This window comes from Sus scrofa, chromosome 10 (assembly GCF_054392235.1).
Source record: "Sus scrofa isolate SSC_HxYL_T2T_F1_AM1 chromosome 10, Sscrofa_HxYL_maternal_Yorkshire_Landrace_v2.0, whole genome shotgun sequence".
Taxonomy (NCBI): Eukaryota; Metazoa; Chordata; class Mammalia; order Artiodactyla; family Suidae; genus Sus; species Sus scrofa.
The window spans coordinates 81,067,840-81,089,356 of NC_139392.1; the positions used below are offsets into that span (position 1 = coordinate 81,067,840).

The 21,517-nt window shown below is 37.3% G+C and overlaps 1 protein-coding gene across 1 annotated transcript in view; it reads right to left on the bottom strand.

Moving 5' to 3' along the window:
• PLXDC2 (plexin domain containing 2) overlaps positions 1 to 21,517 on the bottom strand; it is a 416,197-nt gene that overhangs the window by 126,698 nt on the left and 267,982 nt on the right. Inside the window, exon 5 of the mRNA XM_021064961.2 lies at positions 3,617 to 3,739. Coding sequence (XP_020920620.2) covers positions 3,617 to 3,739 — 123 coding nt within the window. The remainder of the gene's footprint in view (positions 1 to 3,616; positions 3,740 to 21,517) is intronic.

The window sequence follows — 21,517 nt, forward strand, 5'->3', positions numbered from 1 at the left end:
GTATGCGTATTGTTTTATATTACATAGTAGCATGGCTCCCTCAACATTTGTTAATTTAAATGGTTTTACTAGCAAGATTAGTTGAGTGCAAATGTTATCATTAAATTTAAAAATTACCTATATATCTCTATCTTGTTTTATAAAATGATCAATATTTAAAGTTTCACTTTTTATTAAAAGTTTTTGAAATCTAAAACTTTATGATCTGCAAGTTAGTGAGAGTGACTTCCAGAGATTAAAATCTTACATTTCTCCAAGGAGCCACTTATATATTGGTCTCCAGGTACTACCTATTATAGGAAGCTTTTGGAAAACGGACCAAAAAAAGACACTTTCTTTGGCCAGCTATGATGTAGAATAATATACTGCCAAGACAAAATCTTGGGTTGAAGAATGGAATTTACTAAAGAACTAGGTTAGTGTGGTGCATCTTCTGGCTTGTGACTGACAATCCCACACTGTTTCTCTGATGGCAGGCACAAAATCTAATGGCACAGTTACTCCTGGCAGAGCTGAAGTTGTTCTTTCAGTGCGTATAACAGACCATACGAGTTGCTGCATAATCCTATGTGCTTAAAGGAACTGCGCAGTTTGAATTTAGCATCTCTAGGTTGATCAAGCTGTCTGATCAATAACAGATAACAATTTTTTATCTTCAAAATAAAAACAGGCAAGTAGACAGAACTAGGGCTATTTAAGGTCACTGTGACCAATTTTGTGTGTCCAAAATTTCTGATTCTATGCTTGATCAGGCTTGTAATAATTACGCTTTATATTTTGCTTGTTATAATTATGCTTTATATTTTGCTATTTATGAGGCATCAGATTATTTTTCAACCAAAGTTTTAGCTTTACAACACTTCAGTTTTTTGTGCATTAATGTTCTGTGACTCATTTGCATTTCAGTAATTATCTAGGCTGGCTATAATATTTGGAAGCATAATCTGATTTTTAAAATCTAGTGCTTTAATATTTATGGAAATATTATCTTAGAAGAAATGTTCTAAACTGCTTCTGTCTCCTCTAGAGAAGTTTTGCTTTCCTACAGTGTTGTTTCTCATCCTTAAGTGTTCCTTCAATGATCCTAACCAATCAAAGTTGGAAATATTTCAGTAAGTTGCCATGGTATTAAAGGACTGTGTGAAGATCCCTACAACAATGAAAAGTGCTTCCATCATTTAATAAAGCACATGCAATGACTCAGTTTTTATTATATTATAAGAACTCAATATTCCTATTGGATATTACGCAGAAGATATTTCAATAAAGTAAAATACAATAATTCTTGAGCATTCATATTTTCACAATTCTCAGAATTAAAAATATCATCTTACATATTTAATTTTTTCATTTATTCATTCACTGAATAATTATTAAGGACCTACTGTATATTGAGGTCTTGTGCCAGGTATTGAAGAGAAAGCGAGTTCTTATAAATAGTCACAGTTCTTGCTTTTTAAATAATTTAGAATCCAGTTGAAGTGGCACACATTAATATTTAAAAATCATTCAAAGAAAAGTAAAATTTAAATATAGAGCAACCTAGGCACATGGTGTGTCAGGGAGTATATGGGGAAAGAGACTGACTTAATATGCTTTACGATTTTGATGCCAGCAGTATAAAAACTTGGTCATGAGAAGCTTGTGCCCGTGAGTAAATGTCCCCAACATCACCTAGTAAGTGACAAAGCTTGGAAAATACTCAACTTTCATCAAATCCTTTCTTATTTACTTTGGGTAGATTCCTAAGGTGATTCTATCTGGTGGGTCATGGGATCAGCCTCAGACAGGTTGTGCACCATAGCGATGTCTGAAGTACACTTACCATCTACCGGCATATCTTTGGGCCTCAGTTCCTCGATTTTTTTAAACGTGGGAGGATAGAGTAAAAGATTCTTCAAATAATAAAAGGAAGTAATTATCACGGCAAACACTTAGCGTTACCTAATCTTTGGTGTTATTCAAATCGTCTGAAATGGATTTCTCAAAGTGCCTACCTAAGTGCATTGTTCCTTCCTCCTTGCTATTTTGACCTGGAAAGTAGCTTTATCACACTGGTCAGAAGATCTCCTTCACCAAAATGCTGTCATTTCCCAAAGCTGTGGTCACCAGTAAGTCTATGCTACCCTGTAGTGAATTTTGTCCTTGATCATTAAGGCAAGACAAGAGGAGAAAACTCTGTTCAGGCCACATGCTTCTATTACTGTAAAAGTCAAAATCGTCATTTGGGCAAATAAGTGCTATTTTTTTTTTTTTTTGTAGTAAGAGTACAGAAATTTCTATCTTTAACTTTCCAAAACAAACTCTTCTTTTCCTATAACTTCATTCTCTACCAAAGTTACAGCCTTCAATAAGATATAGACAGGAAAATTTATGTGTGTCTTTAGGACCTTATACTTCACATTTAGATTTGAATGGCATTTAGTGACACATTCTAGGTTTTTTTTTTTTTTTTTTTTTTTTGGCTATTTTATGTGCAGGGATAGATTTTGCTCAGTATCTTTTTTTTTTTTTTTTTTTTTTTTTTTTTTTTTGTCCTTTAGGGCCACACCTGTGGCATATGGAGGTTCCCAGACTAGGGGTTGAATCAGAGCTGTAGAAGCTGGCCTATGCAATGGTACCACAGCCACAGCCACGTGGGATCCAAGCTGCATCTGCAACCTACACCACAACTCACAGCAATGCTGGATCCTTAACCTAGTGAGTGTGGCCAGGGATTGAACCTGTGTCCTCATGGATATAAGTCAGATTCATTTCCGCTGAGCCACGACAGGAACTTGTCAGTATACTTGACAAACCTTATCAGCTCTATTCATATTGCAAAGTAAAGAAAGCTTTTTTCTTAAGTGAATTTTAATGCTCACTACCCTGTATTTTTAAAGCTGTGTTTTTCTAATGGTACATATAGTTCATAAGTTTTGGAAATTTAACATCAATACACTATATTTTGCCACTTGCCTCTAGCTGAAGATCAGAACTAACAAATTATCCTTGTTTATTAGTTTTTTTAAGTAGGAAAGACTTATTGCAAAGAACATCAAATAAGTGTATATGCTTTTTCTTTTTTTTTTTATTGTTTTAGGGCTGCACCCACAGCATATGGAGGTTCCCAGGCTAGGGGTCAAATCGGAGCTGTAGCTGCTGGCCTACACCACAGCCACAGCAACTCCAGGTCCGAGCCATGTCTGTGACCTACACCACAGCTCATGGCAATGCCAGATCCTTACCCACTTAGCAAGGCCAGGGACCCGAAACTGCATCCTCATGGATGCTAGTCTGATTCATTTCCACTGAGCCGCAATGGGAACTCCTATATGCTTTGTTTGAGGCATCGTTTATAGAAACTTATTTATTATAGTGCCTAATACACGTTAATAAACATTTGTTGAATGAACTAATGAATGAATGAATAAATGAGTGACATCCGACCATATGCTTTGTTCCACATATTAACAGTTTGAACAGCTGCAGTATAACATCTGTCATCTCAGGGCATTTGTATCAAGTAGTTTACAAATCCAGTCAACCCCCAAAACCCAAGGTTACAAAAATATTAACATGACTCTGATAATCCATGTTTATAAGTTCAGTACAAAATAGGCTAACCAATACATACCATTATCAAAATACCTGACGGTTGAATTTCGGGATACACTGGGATCAAAATTTGCCATTAAAGGTGCTATGTACTGTGTGGCTGTTAGCATTCGATGCACAACTTCTCCAGTGTATATGAAACCTAAATTAGAAAAATAGAAACTATGTTAAGATAAAGCCCAGGTAAAAATTTAATTTAAATACTCCCACACAACTTCCAGCACATTTTGAAATTAAAATGTCACAATAGGTAAAAAACAGAAATACAGTGAATGTCAATGTCTGATCAGCAATAGCTGAGTCTGGATTAAGTGACTAATTCTCTTGTGATTTTTGGTAGCACCTTGTACATCGGTAAATCAGAAATCTATAATATGAACAATTTTAATTGTGAGAAGGTGACAATTATCTGGAAGAGATTATTAGGCTGAAAGGTTAATATAGTACCATAAGTAATTCAAACATTAAAATTTCCTTTAGTAACCCCTTGGTATTGTAATACTAGCCAAATAGCCGGTTTGCAAATGAATGCATTTTTATGATGTTCAATTACATTTTCTTAATCTCAGTTTAGGACATTTTGGAAATCACACATACAGGTGTTTAATATTACGATGCATAAAATGTTCTGAACCAGTTTTTCAAAGTTGAAAGGAGGCTAAACAGGCATGGACTAACTTGCACGTTTCTCAGATTGCTCAAGTGGCACTCTATCAAGGAGGCGAAGTCTATGTGTTTGAAGGTTAGATGGTGAAACATTGCTAATGCACAAATGCCTCTCTACTTAGAGAGTCATCAAGGCCAGCCTATTCTAGCTGTTGGATAATGAGAGGGAATTTATTATAGAGAACTTCGTCTTGAATTAACTTTCAATAGCTCCCATGTTACAACCCTACCCACTTTCAATTATTCACACTAGGTTTATTTACTTTGTGGATTATCCATGACAAATTGTTAATCCTATACTGGCTTCTTGCCTCCAAGGTCTTTAGCTGCCTGACAGGAGACTCAGCTCAAAGAATACTAATTTTTAATATTAATCTAAGAAATATACAATTAAGAACATATATAAAAATGCATACACACATTAGTACCAAAAAAAAAAATCCAAAGCAAGTTATTTGTGATGATGCAATTGTAACATTTAGGCAATTATAAGTTAACTACATATCTGGGGTTATTATAGTTCATTTATGTATTTTCATAAGAATTAATAAAGTAAAATAAGCAGGATTTAAAAAAACTGTGTAGAATTTAAACCTCTAAAAGTGTAAAACTTTTGTCATCTCACTTCATAGTGTGAATAAAGCTTTCACTGGCATATCATTACCTTTATTGTTCCCAATTCTTCATTGTAATTTCTAGATAAGTTATTGGAGAATTAAATCTGTAGTTACTTTGAAATCAACTCGTCTTTCTAGCAATTGCGTCTTTCCTTTGACTTCCTTTCCATTTGTCATCAAAGGCATAATTGAATCATAACTATTCACCTTTAAAAAATATTTTTAAACAGGTAAAATCTTTAGCATGGGTTTTTTTTTTCTTAATCATTTTAATGGGGAAATTTTTCAACATTTTTTTTTTATTTTTTATTTTCCCACTGTACAGCAAGGGGGTCAGGTTATCCTTACATGTATACATTACAATTACATTTTTTCCCCCACCCTTTCTTCTGTTGCAATATGAGTATCTAGACAAAGTTCTCAATTTTAGCATATGTTTTAATCATTAATTACTCTTTGTTTCTCTTTTGCCAAAAAAAAAAATCTTTCAAAATTAATTCTCTATGTTTTGAGCAGAACTTTGTACATTCGCAATTTCACGCAGCTCAAGTGTACTAAAAGATACCATAATAGGGTGAAACAATCACTGCTTTTATTTGATTTCCCTGTAGATTTTCAGAGCCATGCTTTTTATATTCAAAGTCCAACATCACAGCCTTGAAATTATGAAGACGAAGAGTGACTATTTTTCAGGGTCTATACAATTTTTTTTTTCCTATCTTCACTAGCATGCCTTTATAATTTCACCAGTAAAATGGATACTGATTGATTTAAAGAACAAAGAGGGCAGTAATTCAAAGCAGTAAGATAATTTTAAATCAAAGACAAAATTCATTCATCAAAACAACTCTGAAAGAAATTGCAGCAATTCCTAGGTAAAGAGTTGAAAATGCAGAGCCAAATCAGATATTTAAATCCTACTACTATTTTTTAAATAAATAAGATACATATATTTGTCCCTGAATTCATATATAGATTTGGCAAAACATTGTTCTCCATATATAACCCAGTTTTCGGATCATTAGAATCATTATCTGCTGCTTCTGCTCATCAGGAAAATGTTTTCCAGGATGACAATTTCCCAAATTTCAAAGGGGAAGTTTCAAATTCTTCCCAAAGTACAAAGTAGAAATATGGAAGAATTCATGAATGTGTAAAAGCTATCATTACAATTCTTGATTCTCTTGTTATTGTAACATTAAAATGAATTATAAGTACTATTTCTATGAATATTACAGTTGCTGCAACTACAACTAACAAGAAAGAGTTACTATAATTACTAGCATGTCGCTACTACTATTAATCTGCTACCACTGCCACCATGAATAATGTGAAAAGCAATCCAAGGATGCAAAAACTCCACTATTGCACAAAATGAGTTTAATTTTTCTAATTCAGAGAATACTTGCATGTTTTCCTTAGCCATTTTGAAACCTAATTCCTTAATTATCTTAGGTTAGTTCTTAGTTACTGGGAAATAAAATGCTTGACTACAGCTAAGGGCTCTACTGAATTCTTTTTACAGTCCTAGCTTTTAAAAAAAATCATTTCAGCAGTGATTAATAACTGAGGGGAAAGGAACCTTTCAGGCCTGCTGTGAGCAGGGAGGAGACGGTAGTCAGGTGTTGAATAAAAACCAGCTATGCAAAGTAAAGAGTCCTTTAATGGAACAAATCTTTTCCAAATCTTCAAAGGCACTCAGAGGCACCAATACCGCTTTTAGACATTTGTCTCTTTTCTTTCGCTGTCTTGGGCATGTCCTTTTGTACAGAAAAAAATATTTTATTTTTCTGGTCTTTCACATTTTAAAGGAATTTAGACACATATACTTGCCTCTCCCGCCCCAAACTTGGCTGCAGCCATTTGAAAAGCTAATCACAAATGATCTCTTTTATTCACTATATGCTTCTAGTTTAAATAGTATTCATCTACTTGGTCATAAGATTTGTAGAAAAGTGGTTATTATTTGGATAGTTTGGAAACCAGAAAGATACCTTCATTTAAAATATATGAATAGGAGAAGCAAATGTGCTTTATTTTTTTATTTTTGTCTTTTGTCTTATTAGGGCCACACCCACAGCAGGTTCCCAGGCTAGGGGTCAAATCAGAGCTGTAGCCGCCAGCCTACCCCAGAGCCACAGCAACACCAGATCTGAGCCACATCTGTGACCTACACCACAGCTCACGGCAACGTCGGATCCTTAACCCACGGAGCAAGGCCGGGGATCGAACCTGCAACCTCACGGTTCCTAGCTGGATTCTTTTCCGCTGTGCCACTTTGGGAACGCTTGGCTTTGCTTTTTGAATTTCAAGTAAGAGCTACACATAGCACTTCTCTTTTGCCTTCACGAGTAAACCTAAAGTCAAGTGCTGAGTTCAGCTATAATTGACAGCGTTGCTCTTGCACCTGGAGGATCTTCTTGGGCTGATTCTGTAGATGGTCTCTAGTCACCTGAATAATCTAGTTTTAGATCCGTAAACCTCATCAAGTCATTTGAGGATTCTAGTATTGTAAGTCCTGTCACGAACAGCCCTTACTCAGTCATTATATATTTTTTAACATGATTATATATTTATTCATCGCAAATATTATTGTGAATGACGGTGAAATGAGGCAACATCTATATAGGCTTTGACCAATTACATTATGTGCATGTATTCTCTCTACTGTATCCTTTTAACTTTGAAAGGAATGATAGTCTTATTTCCATTTATTAAATGAAGCATGTAATGAGGCAGGGTAATTTGTTTAAAGGCGTATGGCTAGAATTGGTCTTCCGATTCCAAATTTTATGACTTCTTCCCAGTATACTTCAGAATTCCTTATGTGTCCAGAACTATACATCCTCCCTCACTGGGTTTCATACCTAAGCAAGGAGTTTGAAGAAGAAAAGACTTGTTCTTGTTCTTGAACTTTCTAAGGTAGAGTTCCTTCACCTCTACCTTAGTCACTGCTACTTTTACTGTATTGCTTCATTCTCTGTTCTTTTAGTAGTAAAATGCTATAAATAGATATAAATTAGAACTCTTGCAATCCACCAAAGGAGTCTCAAGTTCATAGGTGAATGACATCTGATCAGAGAATTTATTTAATGGTGGTATCAGATTATTTCCTAGCTGTGTGATACAAGTTCCTTGACCTCTCTGTGCCTCAGTTTCCAAATCTGTTAAGTGGAGGAATAATCATATTATCATTGGGTTGTTATGATGGTTGAATAAGTTCCTACAGAAAAAGAACTCAGAGACAGTGTTTAGAATTTTTTAAAATACAGAAAACAACCAATTGTATTGTAATTTTCACCCCCTGAACACTCTTCTGGCTAATATGTCATAGTTGTTTACACCTGCACTTTGATGTTTATGTAACTTCCAAATTCTGCTTCCGACCCAAATGGTATGATATGTGTTTCGTTGCATTATTCCAGTTTGGTTTAAGGCACAATATGGAACAAGGTAACCGGTAATAAAAAAAAAAAGACTTAATGTCCAAAGTTCTCCATCTGATATATGTTTCCTTACATTCTGATGGAACAAGTGCCTTCTAAAAATATCAACCTCCTATTGGTTGCAAAGGGTTATTTCATTTAATTGGAAGTGTCGTAGTAATGAAGGAAGTATGAAGAGGCTATAATTGCCTGTGAAACATTCTGTGAAACTTTAATGTGTAAAGGGCTACATAAAATATTCTACTTCATCATCTCTCAGGTGATATTTTTGACCCCAAAGGAAAGGCTGGAGCTGATGGGTATGCCTGTAGGGAACTGAACATTTATAGTTAAATGCTGCCTTTAGAGTTCAAAGGACAATGGTGTATGCCACTGTTGCCACCTTTATAATGTGTCCTATGACCTCTACACATTAGCCAAATAGACTTGGAATGTACGGTCTTTCATCCATGAAGATTTAGGGAACAGATTCTTCATACTGATCCTTCTAATGAAGGACTTTATATATGATCTGTTCCATCTCTACTGACGAAGAACAGAGTTCTTTAATTGGGTGTTGTTTGAGGTAATTGTTTTATTAATTGCACTGTGCTTGTGGTTTTCTTGAAGCAAACAAAGGGAATTTGAGCATAATTCCACTTACATTTTGCACAAATGCCATTTTATGAACCATAATACATTATTAGATGCTATAAACTACCCCCTTTGAGACAAATATTTGTTTGTAATTCAGACAGCCTTTTAAATGAAACCACTGTGGCAGCAGTACTAATTAGAAAATTAAGAGTTGTGATAAGTTATCTGATAACTAACTGTCTGCCAGCTACAACTGTACAATGATGGGTTTCATGGAACAGGCTTCCTCTGGATAAAAATTGTTGCTAGTAGACCACATAGTTCACTGTGAGGATTCTGGTTTGCATGTGCAACCTAGATACTTAAAGAAAAAAACAAACAAACAAAGACAAAAAAAAAAGAAAAAAGAAGAAAACAGAAGCCTTTCTGAAGTTCATGTGAACTTACTAATCATGGGCTCCTAGGAGGCAACCTATGTTACTGTCATCACCAAATATCTTTCCTTTATAATTCCAACCAGCTGTAAAGATAAAATATGTCAATCATGTTTTACATAATGAAAACATATAAATATATATGTTAAAACATTTCACATCTCATAAACTCCTTTATCCTATTTGCTTAAGGCCACAGTGGAGATTATACAGCAACAAAACTATCCTCCAGGGAAAAAAAGCAACCGCTGGCTGCAAATTATGTTCATGAAATTACTGACATAAAAATGTGTGTCGATGATATAAAGTGCCTCTCTCCAACCCCAGAAGGAAAGAACAGGAGCCAGAATTGTATAGGTGAGGAAAGGAAAAGAGATAAAAATCAATAACTTCTTTCATTTTCATTTTGACCTATTAACAAAATTGTTGCCTGCAGGTCTTGCTTCTCCACCTTTTCTCAAATAAATCATGTCACTTGTTTTCAACTTACGTTAGTCCTCAGTTGTCACTGTCAGCAGCACCCCTCCCCTCCCTTTTAATTTTTAAATTAAAAATTAATTTAAAATTAATTTTTATTTTTTTTTTTTTTTTGCTTTTTTAGATCCACACCCATGGCATATGGAAGTTCCCAGGCTAGGGGTTGAATAGGAGCTACAGCTGCAGGCCTACACCACAGCCACAGCAACACACTGGAGCCATGTCTGCAATCTATGCCACAGCTCACGGCAACGCCAGATCTTTAACCTACTGAGTGATGCCAGGGATTAAACCTGAGTCCTCATGGATGCTAGTTGGGTTTGTTACTGCTGAGCCAGGACTAGGACTCCTCTCCTCCCTTTTAAAGGCTCCTGATCATCCGGGATTTCCAGAGACACCTCCTTTCACGGTACAGACAGTGAGTGGCACATCCAGGAGTTGGGTAGTGTGTGAACAACCTGCCTTTTATGGAGGCATTGGAGTGCCCCTTTTAACTTGAAAATCAAGTTTATCTTCTCTGTTCAGATGGATCCAGGTAATATTTCAAATGCCTTACTCTTACCTGGGGGGTCAGGTGGGAGGAAGGTTGCTTTTAATTACTTCTGCCCTTAGGCTGGGGATTCAGGGATCCTGTTGTCAAATGCTGAGCTCACTTGCAGCAGCCAAATATCAGCTGGCAGTTAGTTCCCAGCATCCGAATCCGCTGGGTTTTGAGATATGCTGTCCTGCGTTTGCAAAGCCTTTACATCAAATGCCATCTAGTACTGTGGACCTTGCTCCTTGTGGGCATCATCGCTAGAAGACAACAACTTGATTTCCTGCCTAATTTCCTGGAGTGTCTGCCCATTTACTGAGACCTAAATAATTCCGCTAAGAAACCACCTCGGACAACTCCAAGTTATCAGCTGGGATTCCATCCAGGCTCTGTCCTGCTCTAGAAAGGGGAGCTCATGCTTTTGCTCTGACTTTCATTCTCTCTCCAGGGCCTCCCACCTACCATGAGGACCAATGAAAACTGTCCCTTCCTTTTATATGGACTTAAAACAATCACTGAAATCCGTTTTTCTAAATGTCTACAAACAGCCCTAGAAGGAAGACAGCCAAGTGTAAAGAGAGGCCACCTTTGGGTAGTCTCTGCATCACCAGACCTTCTTGTACGTATTGAATACTCTGAAATACTGCATGTCTTACTCCGAAAGTCAGGTCATGTGAAAGTAAAAATATGGCAGGAGAAAAACCTCATTTCGAGTCTTGCCTGGAATTTCAGTCTATCTAGCCTCTAATTTCTGAAACTAATTTTATTCTATATTTTGAAATGACAACTACCCTTTTCCACCTCCATTTCTCCAGAAATGTTTTTGTTTTCCATCGTTGTTTGCACATCCCTAGGAGAGAAATAATCTCTTCCCCAAGTTTACCAGAATCCATCCAAGGCAAGTCATGAGATGTCTTGAAGGTACTGACAATCTTTTCATTGTCCTTCCCTTTTCAGTGCAAGAGAAATACCGTTCACCCAGACAGGAAAGAAGCTACACAGGAGTAGGTAGGCTTTGCTTCTCAAAGATGGCTGTCGGCATTGCCGCACCAGTCCCAAAAAAGGTCTGTTCCTTCCTTTTTTTCTCCAGCTTGTCTAAAATTTCCCAATTATTGCCTCAGATGATTTGGGTTTTAATGCCTTAGCATTTAACTTATACACCCAGTCTAGTGTCATATATATGGTTTCAGATGACTAGAGAGATCATATGTAAGCAGTTTGCATGTAAGTATAGTGTGTGTATACATACATATACTATATACATAAATACATGTTGTATATATACATTCCTGCATACATATATATGTGTGTATGCATAAATATACTATATATAAATACATGTTTTTATATATATACATTCATGCATGCATATATGTATGCATACATATACTATATATCTAAATACATGATATATATATACACACACACACATATATATATACACACACACATTCCTGCACACACACACACATATATATGCATTTCTTGCCATAAAAGGCAAAGTGTAGTGGAAAGGCTCAGTCTTGAGTTCTTCCTGTTCTACAAGCTATACCATCCAATCTCATGCTATCACTTACTCTCACTGGGTTGCAGTTTCTTCTGTAAAATTCGGCTAAAATTTACTGACTTTTAAACAACATTGTTGTGTCATTAATTGGTGAAAAAGGACTCTACAAATGTAGCTGCAGTCCCACCACATAGAGCATCTGCACTGCTTTTACAATCAGAGCTCTGAAGAGGCTCCCTCTGCAGCCGCATGGATTCCTCTCCTCTTCTGCTCTTGATCTTTGTAGTCCTGTGGTCAGGCTCAAACTTCTGTGATATTTCCAGCCTCCCTGAGTTATGTGCCCTTTTTACAATCTCAGAGTTGTGATCTTAACTCTATTTTCTCATATGTTCCAGTAGTTTGATCCCTTAAAGAGATGAGTGCTCAGTGAGAGGGACAAAATAGCCATAACAAAAGAGCAGTCACCCAATTGTATATTCACATTACATTTTGTGCTCTGTCCTTTCCATGTATCCTACAATTGCAACACTGAAACAGTAGATGTGGAAAGAAAAACTCTAGTTGGGTAAAGAAAGGAATTTATACCATATTTGGCTTTGTTTTTATATACATATATGTGTATGTTGTGTGTTTATACACCCATATATACATACATGTATATATACACATATATGTTATATATACATGTCTTGTGTGTGTACATATATATAGAGAGAGAAAAGGAAAGGGAGAGAGCATCTTAGAGTACATACATTTTGTAAATCAATACAAAACACACATCAAGTAACTTAAAATCTGAAGCGCAATAATATCCAATCAGCTTACTTCCTCTGAAAGCATTTTAAGCAGGATTTTACCCATTTCGCTGATCCTATTGCACGGGAACATCGGTATTATGGTTAATACCATCTGGACTGAGCTTTTAAAAAGTGCATTTATTTTCGCAGACATGATGTATCATTACATAAAATTTATCAACTCTGTTTTAGAAAACACTGTCATTACTGAGAGCAGTGAGAGATTAAAAGACCCGAGACCATTCCACATCCACGCCTAATAACTTTCAATCTTTCCCCTCACGCGAAAGGAAAAAATTAACCACCCCAAAATAATCAAGTTGGCTTGTTAAGGGTCATCTCTCCCTAGTGTCAACTCGGGAGAGTTTATCGGAATGTATGTTCTTCCACCTGCGTCCCTGCACGGAACTACCCGTGTTCACTGGGGATATGGTCACCACGGCAGAAGAGCAGACTTTGGCTGGAATTACCGTTTATCTCACAAATTAGAACCCAATTCACATGTTAGAGATTCTGCTTCCTACAATCCTACTGTGAACTAATTAGGCTGGATGTATTTATTTTGATCAAAATACCGATAAAGCACTTTTCCTTGACCTTGGGAATCGCTGGAAAGACTTTCGATTCTAAAACTCTTAAGTATAAAGTAAAGCACTGAAACACTTTCCAATGTGGATATTTTCTGGTCTTCAACCAATTTCTATTTGTTTATATGTGACCGTGTATTTGATTTCTTCCTACTCCACACACACTTTAGACAGACATATGTACGTCTCTCAAGCCATCAATCCCTAAATACCTGGAAACGTTACTTTTCTTGCTGCTTCACTACAGACATTAGTTTTCCGTTTCCTTCTCAACCCTTTTGCTTCAATTACACCTTAACATCTGATTGTCTAACCAAAGTAAAGCGGTAGGAAATATTTGCAAAAGCGGCTCATTTACTTCTCCTCTTACTGGGTCTTTGGCCAGAACAATACTTACTACTGGAAACTGGCAGAGACCTGGGTATGCTGGAAACAAAAGCCTAGCAACAGAACCACAACGCTGGGACCACCCAGAGAGAATGAATAATGGGACACCAGCTCTTAGGTTAACTGGTGCGACCAGTAGAAAAAGATGTTCCCTGGGTGGTGGCAACATTTATCGCCACCCAGGAAAAATGAGAGTCCTTTTTTTTTTTTCCAACATCTTTATATTTACCTCTGATAAAAAGGCTGAGGGAGCAAAGCTATCATCTTCTTAGGTTGAAAAGGGCACTTTTCAAAGGGGGCCATGGGAAGGCATGGAAGCTATACTGTAATTGATAACCTGGTTCTCTAATGTGTAGCTTTTGTGGAAGAGCAGCAAAAGCCCTATCTCAAATGTACTTTTGTGTAACTGATTCAGACTGCACAGAACTGAAGGATGAATTTTCTTTTATTCCCCTTTTATGTCTGCTAAGGCAGAGAATGAAAAGTTTTGCCGTGCTGGGAAGAATTCTTTCCCTGGACATTCATCGTCAAGTCCTGTTCAGTGCGTGAATGGAGCAGGTGAGGTGGCTGCAGGTGAATTTGGCCTCGATGACAGAACCCAGCCATAATAGGGCACCTTACATATGTGCCCAAAGCTCAACAAAAGCAGAGCAAGCCTATATAAAATCAGAAACCAGCGCTAAAGTAATACCCCTTTAAATTTATTAAAATAAAAAATGAATGATGTTTTAACCTTTCTACAAATTTGGGATACAAGAGGTACGGGGAGAAATAGGCAAAATTTATTAGAGTTCATTGTTCAGGTTTCAACACTGCCATTGTCAAAAACCTCACTCAGGTCCCATAATGACCACCAGCTCTCTCTTTTCGTATTTAAACCTTCTCTCGGGAAAAATGCAATGAGTTCTTATGTACAACGGTGTGAACGGCATATAGCCTTTGATGTGTTATCCTCTCTCAGGAGTACTTACACGTTACTTGAAGAAACAAACGACAGAGCTTCTTCTCTGCTGTTGTTACCAACAAGGGGCTGAGATTCCCCCCAGGGAGTGTCTACCCACTGCTGCCCTTGGGTAGAGGGTCAGCACAGGTCACCCCTCCCCACCCTCGTACCATCCTGCAAAAGGTGGAGGCTGAAATCAAGTGAACAGGGGTCACCATCACTCCTCAGGTGGCCAGGACCATCCTCTGTAGGCTCTGCGATGCTGGAGGCTTTTAAAGACGTGATACGATAACACAATCTCACTGCAGGTGTTGGAGTGACACGCTGGCCCCACTAGTGTATGGTTGCTACCCAATGACTTCTCGAAAAGTACACAAAGCCCCAGTTCCATTAGATAGAGCCATCCTAGAGACCTTTATATTTGAGGAGAAAGGGGTTAACAACTGCATTGTGGATTTGTTTTATCTCATTGTTAGGTCAGCTTTTAAGGATAGGTGAGTCAATTTATTTATCTTTGTACACACGCTGCTTGGCTTGGCAGAGTCCCTGGCATATAAGTAATAAATTGAAGAATAAATTCAAGAACGAGAATTGTTGAGTTTCCAAATGCCACAACCTGACATATAAAGCCCCCCAGGATTTGGCCTCTGCCTGGCTCATCAATGTTATCTCCCACCTCTCCTCCCAGGCACCCCGTGCTTCCCCTACTCAGAGCTCTCTGCAGGGGCCCTTAGCTCCTGCATTTTCACAGGCTGCTTTTATTCTGCCTGAAATGCACTTTCCTCCTTCTGTGCCCTGAAAACCCCTAATCATTTTTCAAGCTTCAATTTTAAACATCTCCTCTTGGGTGAAGCCTTCGTTTATCCTCTCCAACCTCAGAAGACCTGATTATACCTTTTGGTATGCCATCCCCATAGGCACCCGACTTCTATTACAGGTCTCATCACACTGAGGTACAGTTGTCTATTTTCATATCCCTCCCCTGGCCTCTTGCCTCCCTCATCAGCTGTTACAGACTCTAGAGGACAGGGACCATAGCTTGTTCATGTTTCTGTCTCAACATAGTGTCTGACGCTCATTCATGCCCGCATCTAATTTGCCAGCAGCTATGAAGTACTGGCCATGCTTGGGGGACTGTAGCAGGCAGTGAGGCCAGAGGACTGTATGTGTAGGTGTGATGAGGTTGGAGGGTTCCAGCCAGAGGTCAGGTTCTGGAAGGTCAAGGTGTGGGGCCTGTTTTTCAAAGGCTGTGGGAACACACTGGAGAGCTGAAGCAGAGACCTAACGTGAGCAGATCTGTTTTACTAGAAAAGCATCCAGTAGACACTGCGCTCAGGAGAATGTTTCTTTCCAGGGAAAGAGTGAAGAACACATGGAAAATTCAACTCTGTCTCTTTGACCGTCTTCAATCTTTGTGTATGGCTGAAATATGTCCAAGAAATTTTAATGTTCATTCAGGCGCAGTATAGACAATGAGTAAGGAGGAATCAAATTTGAAATCGGGTGAACAGTTCACTGTCTATTTCAGTAACCTACAGAAATAAGCGATGGGCTTAAACTAGGAGAGGGGTGGAGGGTAGACCTATCAGAGAGTTTTCCGGAAACAGAATCAGTGTCCATATGGTTTATTAGATATGTGGTGAGAGAGCTGAGGAAGGAGTCAATTGGAAGATAGTGGTGCCACTTACCAGCATGAGGACACTGGCAGAGAAAAAGTTAAATCTAGGTTAAAGGGTGGTTTCAGGATAAAAGTGTGAAAGCAATATAATCCAGTTACTGTCACTCATGTGTAATCTTAGGTATAGCGGCCAAAGGGTCTATGTTGGTGTTTCATCACTGGAGTTTCCCTGTAGAGTCAGTTGTCTTTGAATTAAGCCCTTGTGCACTGAAGCAGAAACTTTGGGGATTTGGGATAATCAGTTCCTTTGAGGAAAAGCACATTTCAAGGCCTACAAATGGGAAGGATTATCTGCTAATTTAACCATGAAACTGGATTTATATCTCTGCCCAGATAAGGTGAGGATGCATGATACACATAGATAAACCACTCTTCAGGGAACTGAAACAAAATCACTCTGAAGGGTCACTTACTGCATTTGACTTGACATCGTCCTTGTTCTAAAGAAAAACTTAGTTCGAACCTGGTATATGACAAAGGCACGTATTTTCCTGCTGACAATTATTTGTCTGCAACATTAGTATTTCACAGGTACTGGATAAAGTGACAGCTAGTATGTTTCATGATAAAGATTTTCTTTCCAACTTTCATGTGGACCTCTCTTCTGAATAAGCTAAGGCAGCATAAAGGTACTGACATTCTGTTAAATAAATACAAAGCAATAAAATCAGTGTACCTAAAAGCTATAATACATAACTGTATAAATGTTATAAATATACTCTAACAGAAGTCTTGTTCTGAGGGTTCCCAACCTAACACAGATGAACTAATACAAGAGACTAGAAGAGTTACGTGGTCATTTAAGATTCTTGCTGGACATTCTTCCACTGAATCGGAGGGTAATGGGGAAGAAAACTCATGAAGATGAAATACAAGGGAGGGTTTCTGTTTCAGGGAAAAAAACTAATAAAGACGATTCAGTGAGGAGAAAGAGCTGCTTAAAATCCAAAGTCAGGATAGGAGTGGGGTGAATATTGAAAGGGAATTAGAACTTTTTTATTTTCACAAGTGAATGATGTACGTTTCTATCACTACGCTGTTCAGCAACTAAAAGGCTCAGGGAGAAACTGTCAAATAACATTCCAGTGGAAATCAGAATGTTTCCAAGGAGTGCTAGAAAACATCTGAAGGTGTACATCCGGATCTTTGAACTGTCTGGGTAGCAGAGGTTTCTCAGACTACGTGCCTGCTGGGAAAATTACTTTGTTATGAGAAAGGATAACCATGAGACTGACACTCCAGGATCTCATGCAAAATTTTACAAAAAAATATTTGGTCATTCATTCCTTTTTTAAAAACTTGTGGTAAGAACACTTAACAAGAGATCTATCCTCTTAAATGTTTAAGGGCAGGATCCAGGATCTCTAAAATGTATCCATCTTACGTAACTGAAACTTTATACCCACGAACAACTCCTTATTTCCTCCTCCCCCACAGCCTCTGGCGACCACCATCCTGTTCATGGCTTCTATGAGTTTGACTTATAAGATGTATTTTAGATAATATCCTAGAAGTGGAATCACGCAGTGTTTGTCCTTCTGTGACTGATTTATTTCACCTAGCATAAAGCTGTCAAAGTTCACCTATGTGGCTGCAAATGGCAGATTTCCCTCTTTTGTGGGGCTGATAGTCTATCATTTGTATATATTTTCTTTTTCTTTTTTTTTTTTTTTTGGCTTTTTGGCTTTTTGCTATTTCTTTGGGCCGCTCCTGCGGCATATGGAGGTTCCCAGGCTAGGGGTCGAATCGGAGCTGTAGCCGCCGGCCTACGCCAGAGCCACAGCAACGCGGGATCCGAGCTGCGTCTGCAACCTACACCACAGTTACACCACAGTTCACAGCAACGCCGGATTGTTAACCCACTGAGCAAGGGCAGGGACCGAACCCGCCACCTCATGGTTCCTAGTCGGATTCGTTAACCACTGCGCCATGACGGGAATGCCCTGTATATATTTTCTTTATCCACTCAGCTGTCGGTGGACATTTAGGTTGTTTCTAGGCCTTGGGCATTGTGAATAACATTACAGTGAACAGAGCAGTGCAAATTTCTCTTCAAGATTTTAATTTCAATTCTTTTGGATAAATACCCAGAAATGAAACTGCTGGATCATATGGTAGTTCTGTTTTGATTTTTTGAACCTCTATATTGCTCTCCATAGCAGCTGCACCATTTTACATTCACCAATAGTGTACAAGGGTCCCAGTTTCATAAGTTCTTGCCAACGCTTGTTATCTGTGAAGTGCTATCTCACTGAGGTTTTGACATGCATTTTCTTTTTTGGTGTAATGATTTTTATTTTTTCCATTATAGCTGGTTTATAGTGTTCTGTGAATTTTCTACTGCACAGCAAGGTGACCCAGTTGCACATACATGTATACATTCTTTTTTCTCACTTTATCATGCTTGATCATAAGTGGCTAGATATAGTTCCCACTGCTATACAGCAGGATCACGTTGCTTATCCATCCCAAAGCAATAGTTTGCATCTATTAACCCCAAATTCCCAATCCATCCCAGTCCCTCCTCCTCCCCTTTGGCAACCACAAATCTGTTCTCCATGTCCATGATTTTCTTTTCTGTGGAAAAGTTCATTTGTGCCGTATATTAGGGAACCCTTCTGCACTGTTGGTGGGAATGTAAATTGGCACAACCATTATGGAAAACAGTATGGAGGTACCTTAGAAAACTATACACAGAACTACCATATGACCCAGCAATCCCACTCTTGGGCATATATCTGGAAAAAACTTTGCTTGAAAAAGACACATGCATCTGCATATTCATTGCAGCACTATTCACAGTAGCCAAGACATGGAAACAACCTAAATGTCCATTGACAGATGATTGCATTTTCTTGATGATTAGTTCTGATAAGCATCTTTTCAGATGCTTGTTGGTCATTAGCATGTCTTCTTTGGAGAAATATCTTCTATGTCCTTCATCCATCTTTTAATTGGTTTATTTGTTATTTTGCTATTGAGCTGTAAGAATTCCTCCTATATATTGGGTATTAACCCCTTATCAGGTATATGGTTTACAAATATTTTCTTCCATTCCATAGTTGCCTTTTCATTTTAATGATGGTTTTCTTTGCTATGAAAAAGCTTTTTAGTTTGATATAGTCACATTTATTTATTTTGCTTTGTGCACTTGCACTTTGATGTCAAATCCAAGAAATCACTGTCAAGTCCAATGTCATGAAACTTTTTCTCTATGTGTTCTTCTAGAAGTTTAATAGTTTCAGATCTATGTTAATGTCTGTAATGCATTTTGAACTGCTTTTGTATGTGATGTAAAGTAAAGGTTAAATTTCATTCTTTGGCATGTGTATATTCACTTTTCCCGACGTCATTTGTTGAAGACTCTATTATTTCTCCATTGTGTATTTTGGGCAACCTTGTTGAAGGTCAGTTGACTATATATTCGTGGACTTATTTCTGGGCTTTCTCTTCCATTCCATTACTCTACAGTCTATATTCTGGTACCATACTCTTTTAATTACTGTTTTATATTTTGAAATCAGGAAGTGTTGTACCTTCATCTTTTTTTAAAAAAACCCAGATTATTTTGATGACTCAGAATCCTTTGTGATTTCATATGAATTTTAAGATTTTGTTCTATCTCTGTAAAAAATTAAATTATTATTTTGGTAGATTGAACTGAAGTTATAAATTGCTTTGAGGAGTATGGACATCTTAAAAATACTGTCTTCCAATCCATTAACACTGGTATCTTCCCATTTATTTGTCTCTTCTTCAATTTCTTTCATCAGTTTTGTAGTTTTCAGTGTGCAAGTCTTTCATCTCTTTGATTAAATCTATTGCTAAGTATTTTTTTTTCTGTTGATGCTACTGTCAATGGGATTTTCCCCTGATTTTGCCAGATAGTTGTTGTTAGTGGATAGAAACAAGATTTTCACATAATGACTTTATATTGTATAGTATTAGTCAATTTATTTATTAGTTCTAACAGATTTTTGGGGTTTTTCTGGTGTGTGACATTTTTAAGGTTTTCAAAATGTAAAATCATAAAATCTGCAAACAGATATAATTTTACTTCTTCCCTTCCAACTTGGATACTTTTCATTATTTATTTTTCTTGCTTACCAGCTCTGGCTAGGAAATTTGGTGTATCACATTAATTGATTTTCATATATTGAATCATCTTAAGTTCTATTTGATCTGATATAAGCAGAGCTAATCCTGTTCTCTTGATTGCCATTTGCATGGAATATGTTTTTCCACCACTTCACTATGAGTCTATATGTGTCCTTAAATCCAAGTGACTGGCAGATAAGTTGCATCTTGGTTTTATTTTTATCCATTCAGCTACTCTAAATCTTTTGATTGTGAGGTTAATCCATTTATATTTAAAGTAATTATTAATAAAAGACTTACTATTGTCTTTTTGTCAATTTCTTTCTGTTTTGTACATCTTTTGTGCATCTTTTCTTCTCTTGCTATTTTACTTTGTATTTCACTGATAATTTTGTAATGATAATGCTTTGTTTCCTTCCTTGTTCTCTCTCTCTTTGTATAGGGGTGTGTGTGTGTGTGTGTGTGTGTTCTATATTTTGTGATTACAATGGGGCTTACATAAAACATCTTACTTTCTTGTTGTTGTTGTTTTGTTGTTGTTGTTTTGTTTTTGCTTTTTAGGGCCACACCTGCAGCATAGGGAAGCTCCCAAGCTAGGGGTCAAATCCGAGCTACAGCTGCCAGCCTATACCACAGCCATGGCACGCAGGATCTAAGCTGCCTCTGCAACCTACACAACAGCTCATGGCAATGCCAAATCCCTGAAACAATGAGAGAGGCCAGGGAACGAACCCATGTTCTCGTGGATACTAGTCCAGTTCGTTACCACTGAGCCACAATAGGAACTGCATCTTACAGTTTTAACTTTAAGCTGAAAACACCCATATTTAGTCATTCTTAACTAATTTAAAAATGCAGTAAACATGTCTTTCCTGCAATGAATACAGCATAATTCTTTATAATGTTTATTGACAAAACAAACATTTCACTTTGACATTTTTGGTTTAGCTTTTGAACTAAACAAAACCAAATGTTAGCTTATAAATATGTATATTTACTTGGAGAACAACTACAGTCCAAGTGAAGTGTATTTTCTCTGAATCTCAAGAAAGTTGTTTTCAAAAATCTAACTCTCATTTAAAAGATTTACATAAGCTTCAAATTATAAAACATCATAACATTAATTGCTGGTGTGTGGATTTTAAAAAATTCATTTTTAAATAATAGAGTAA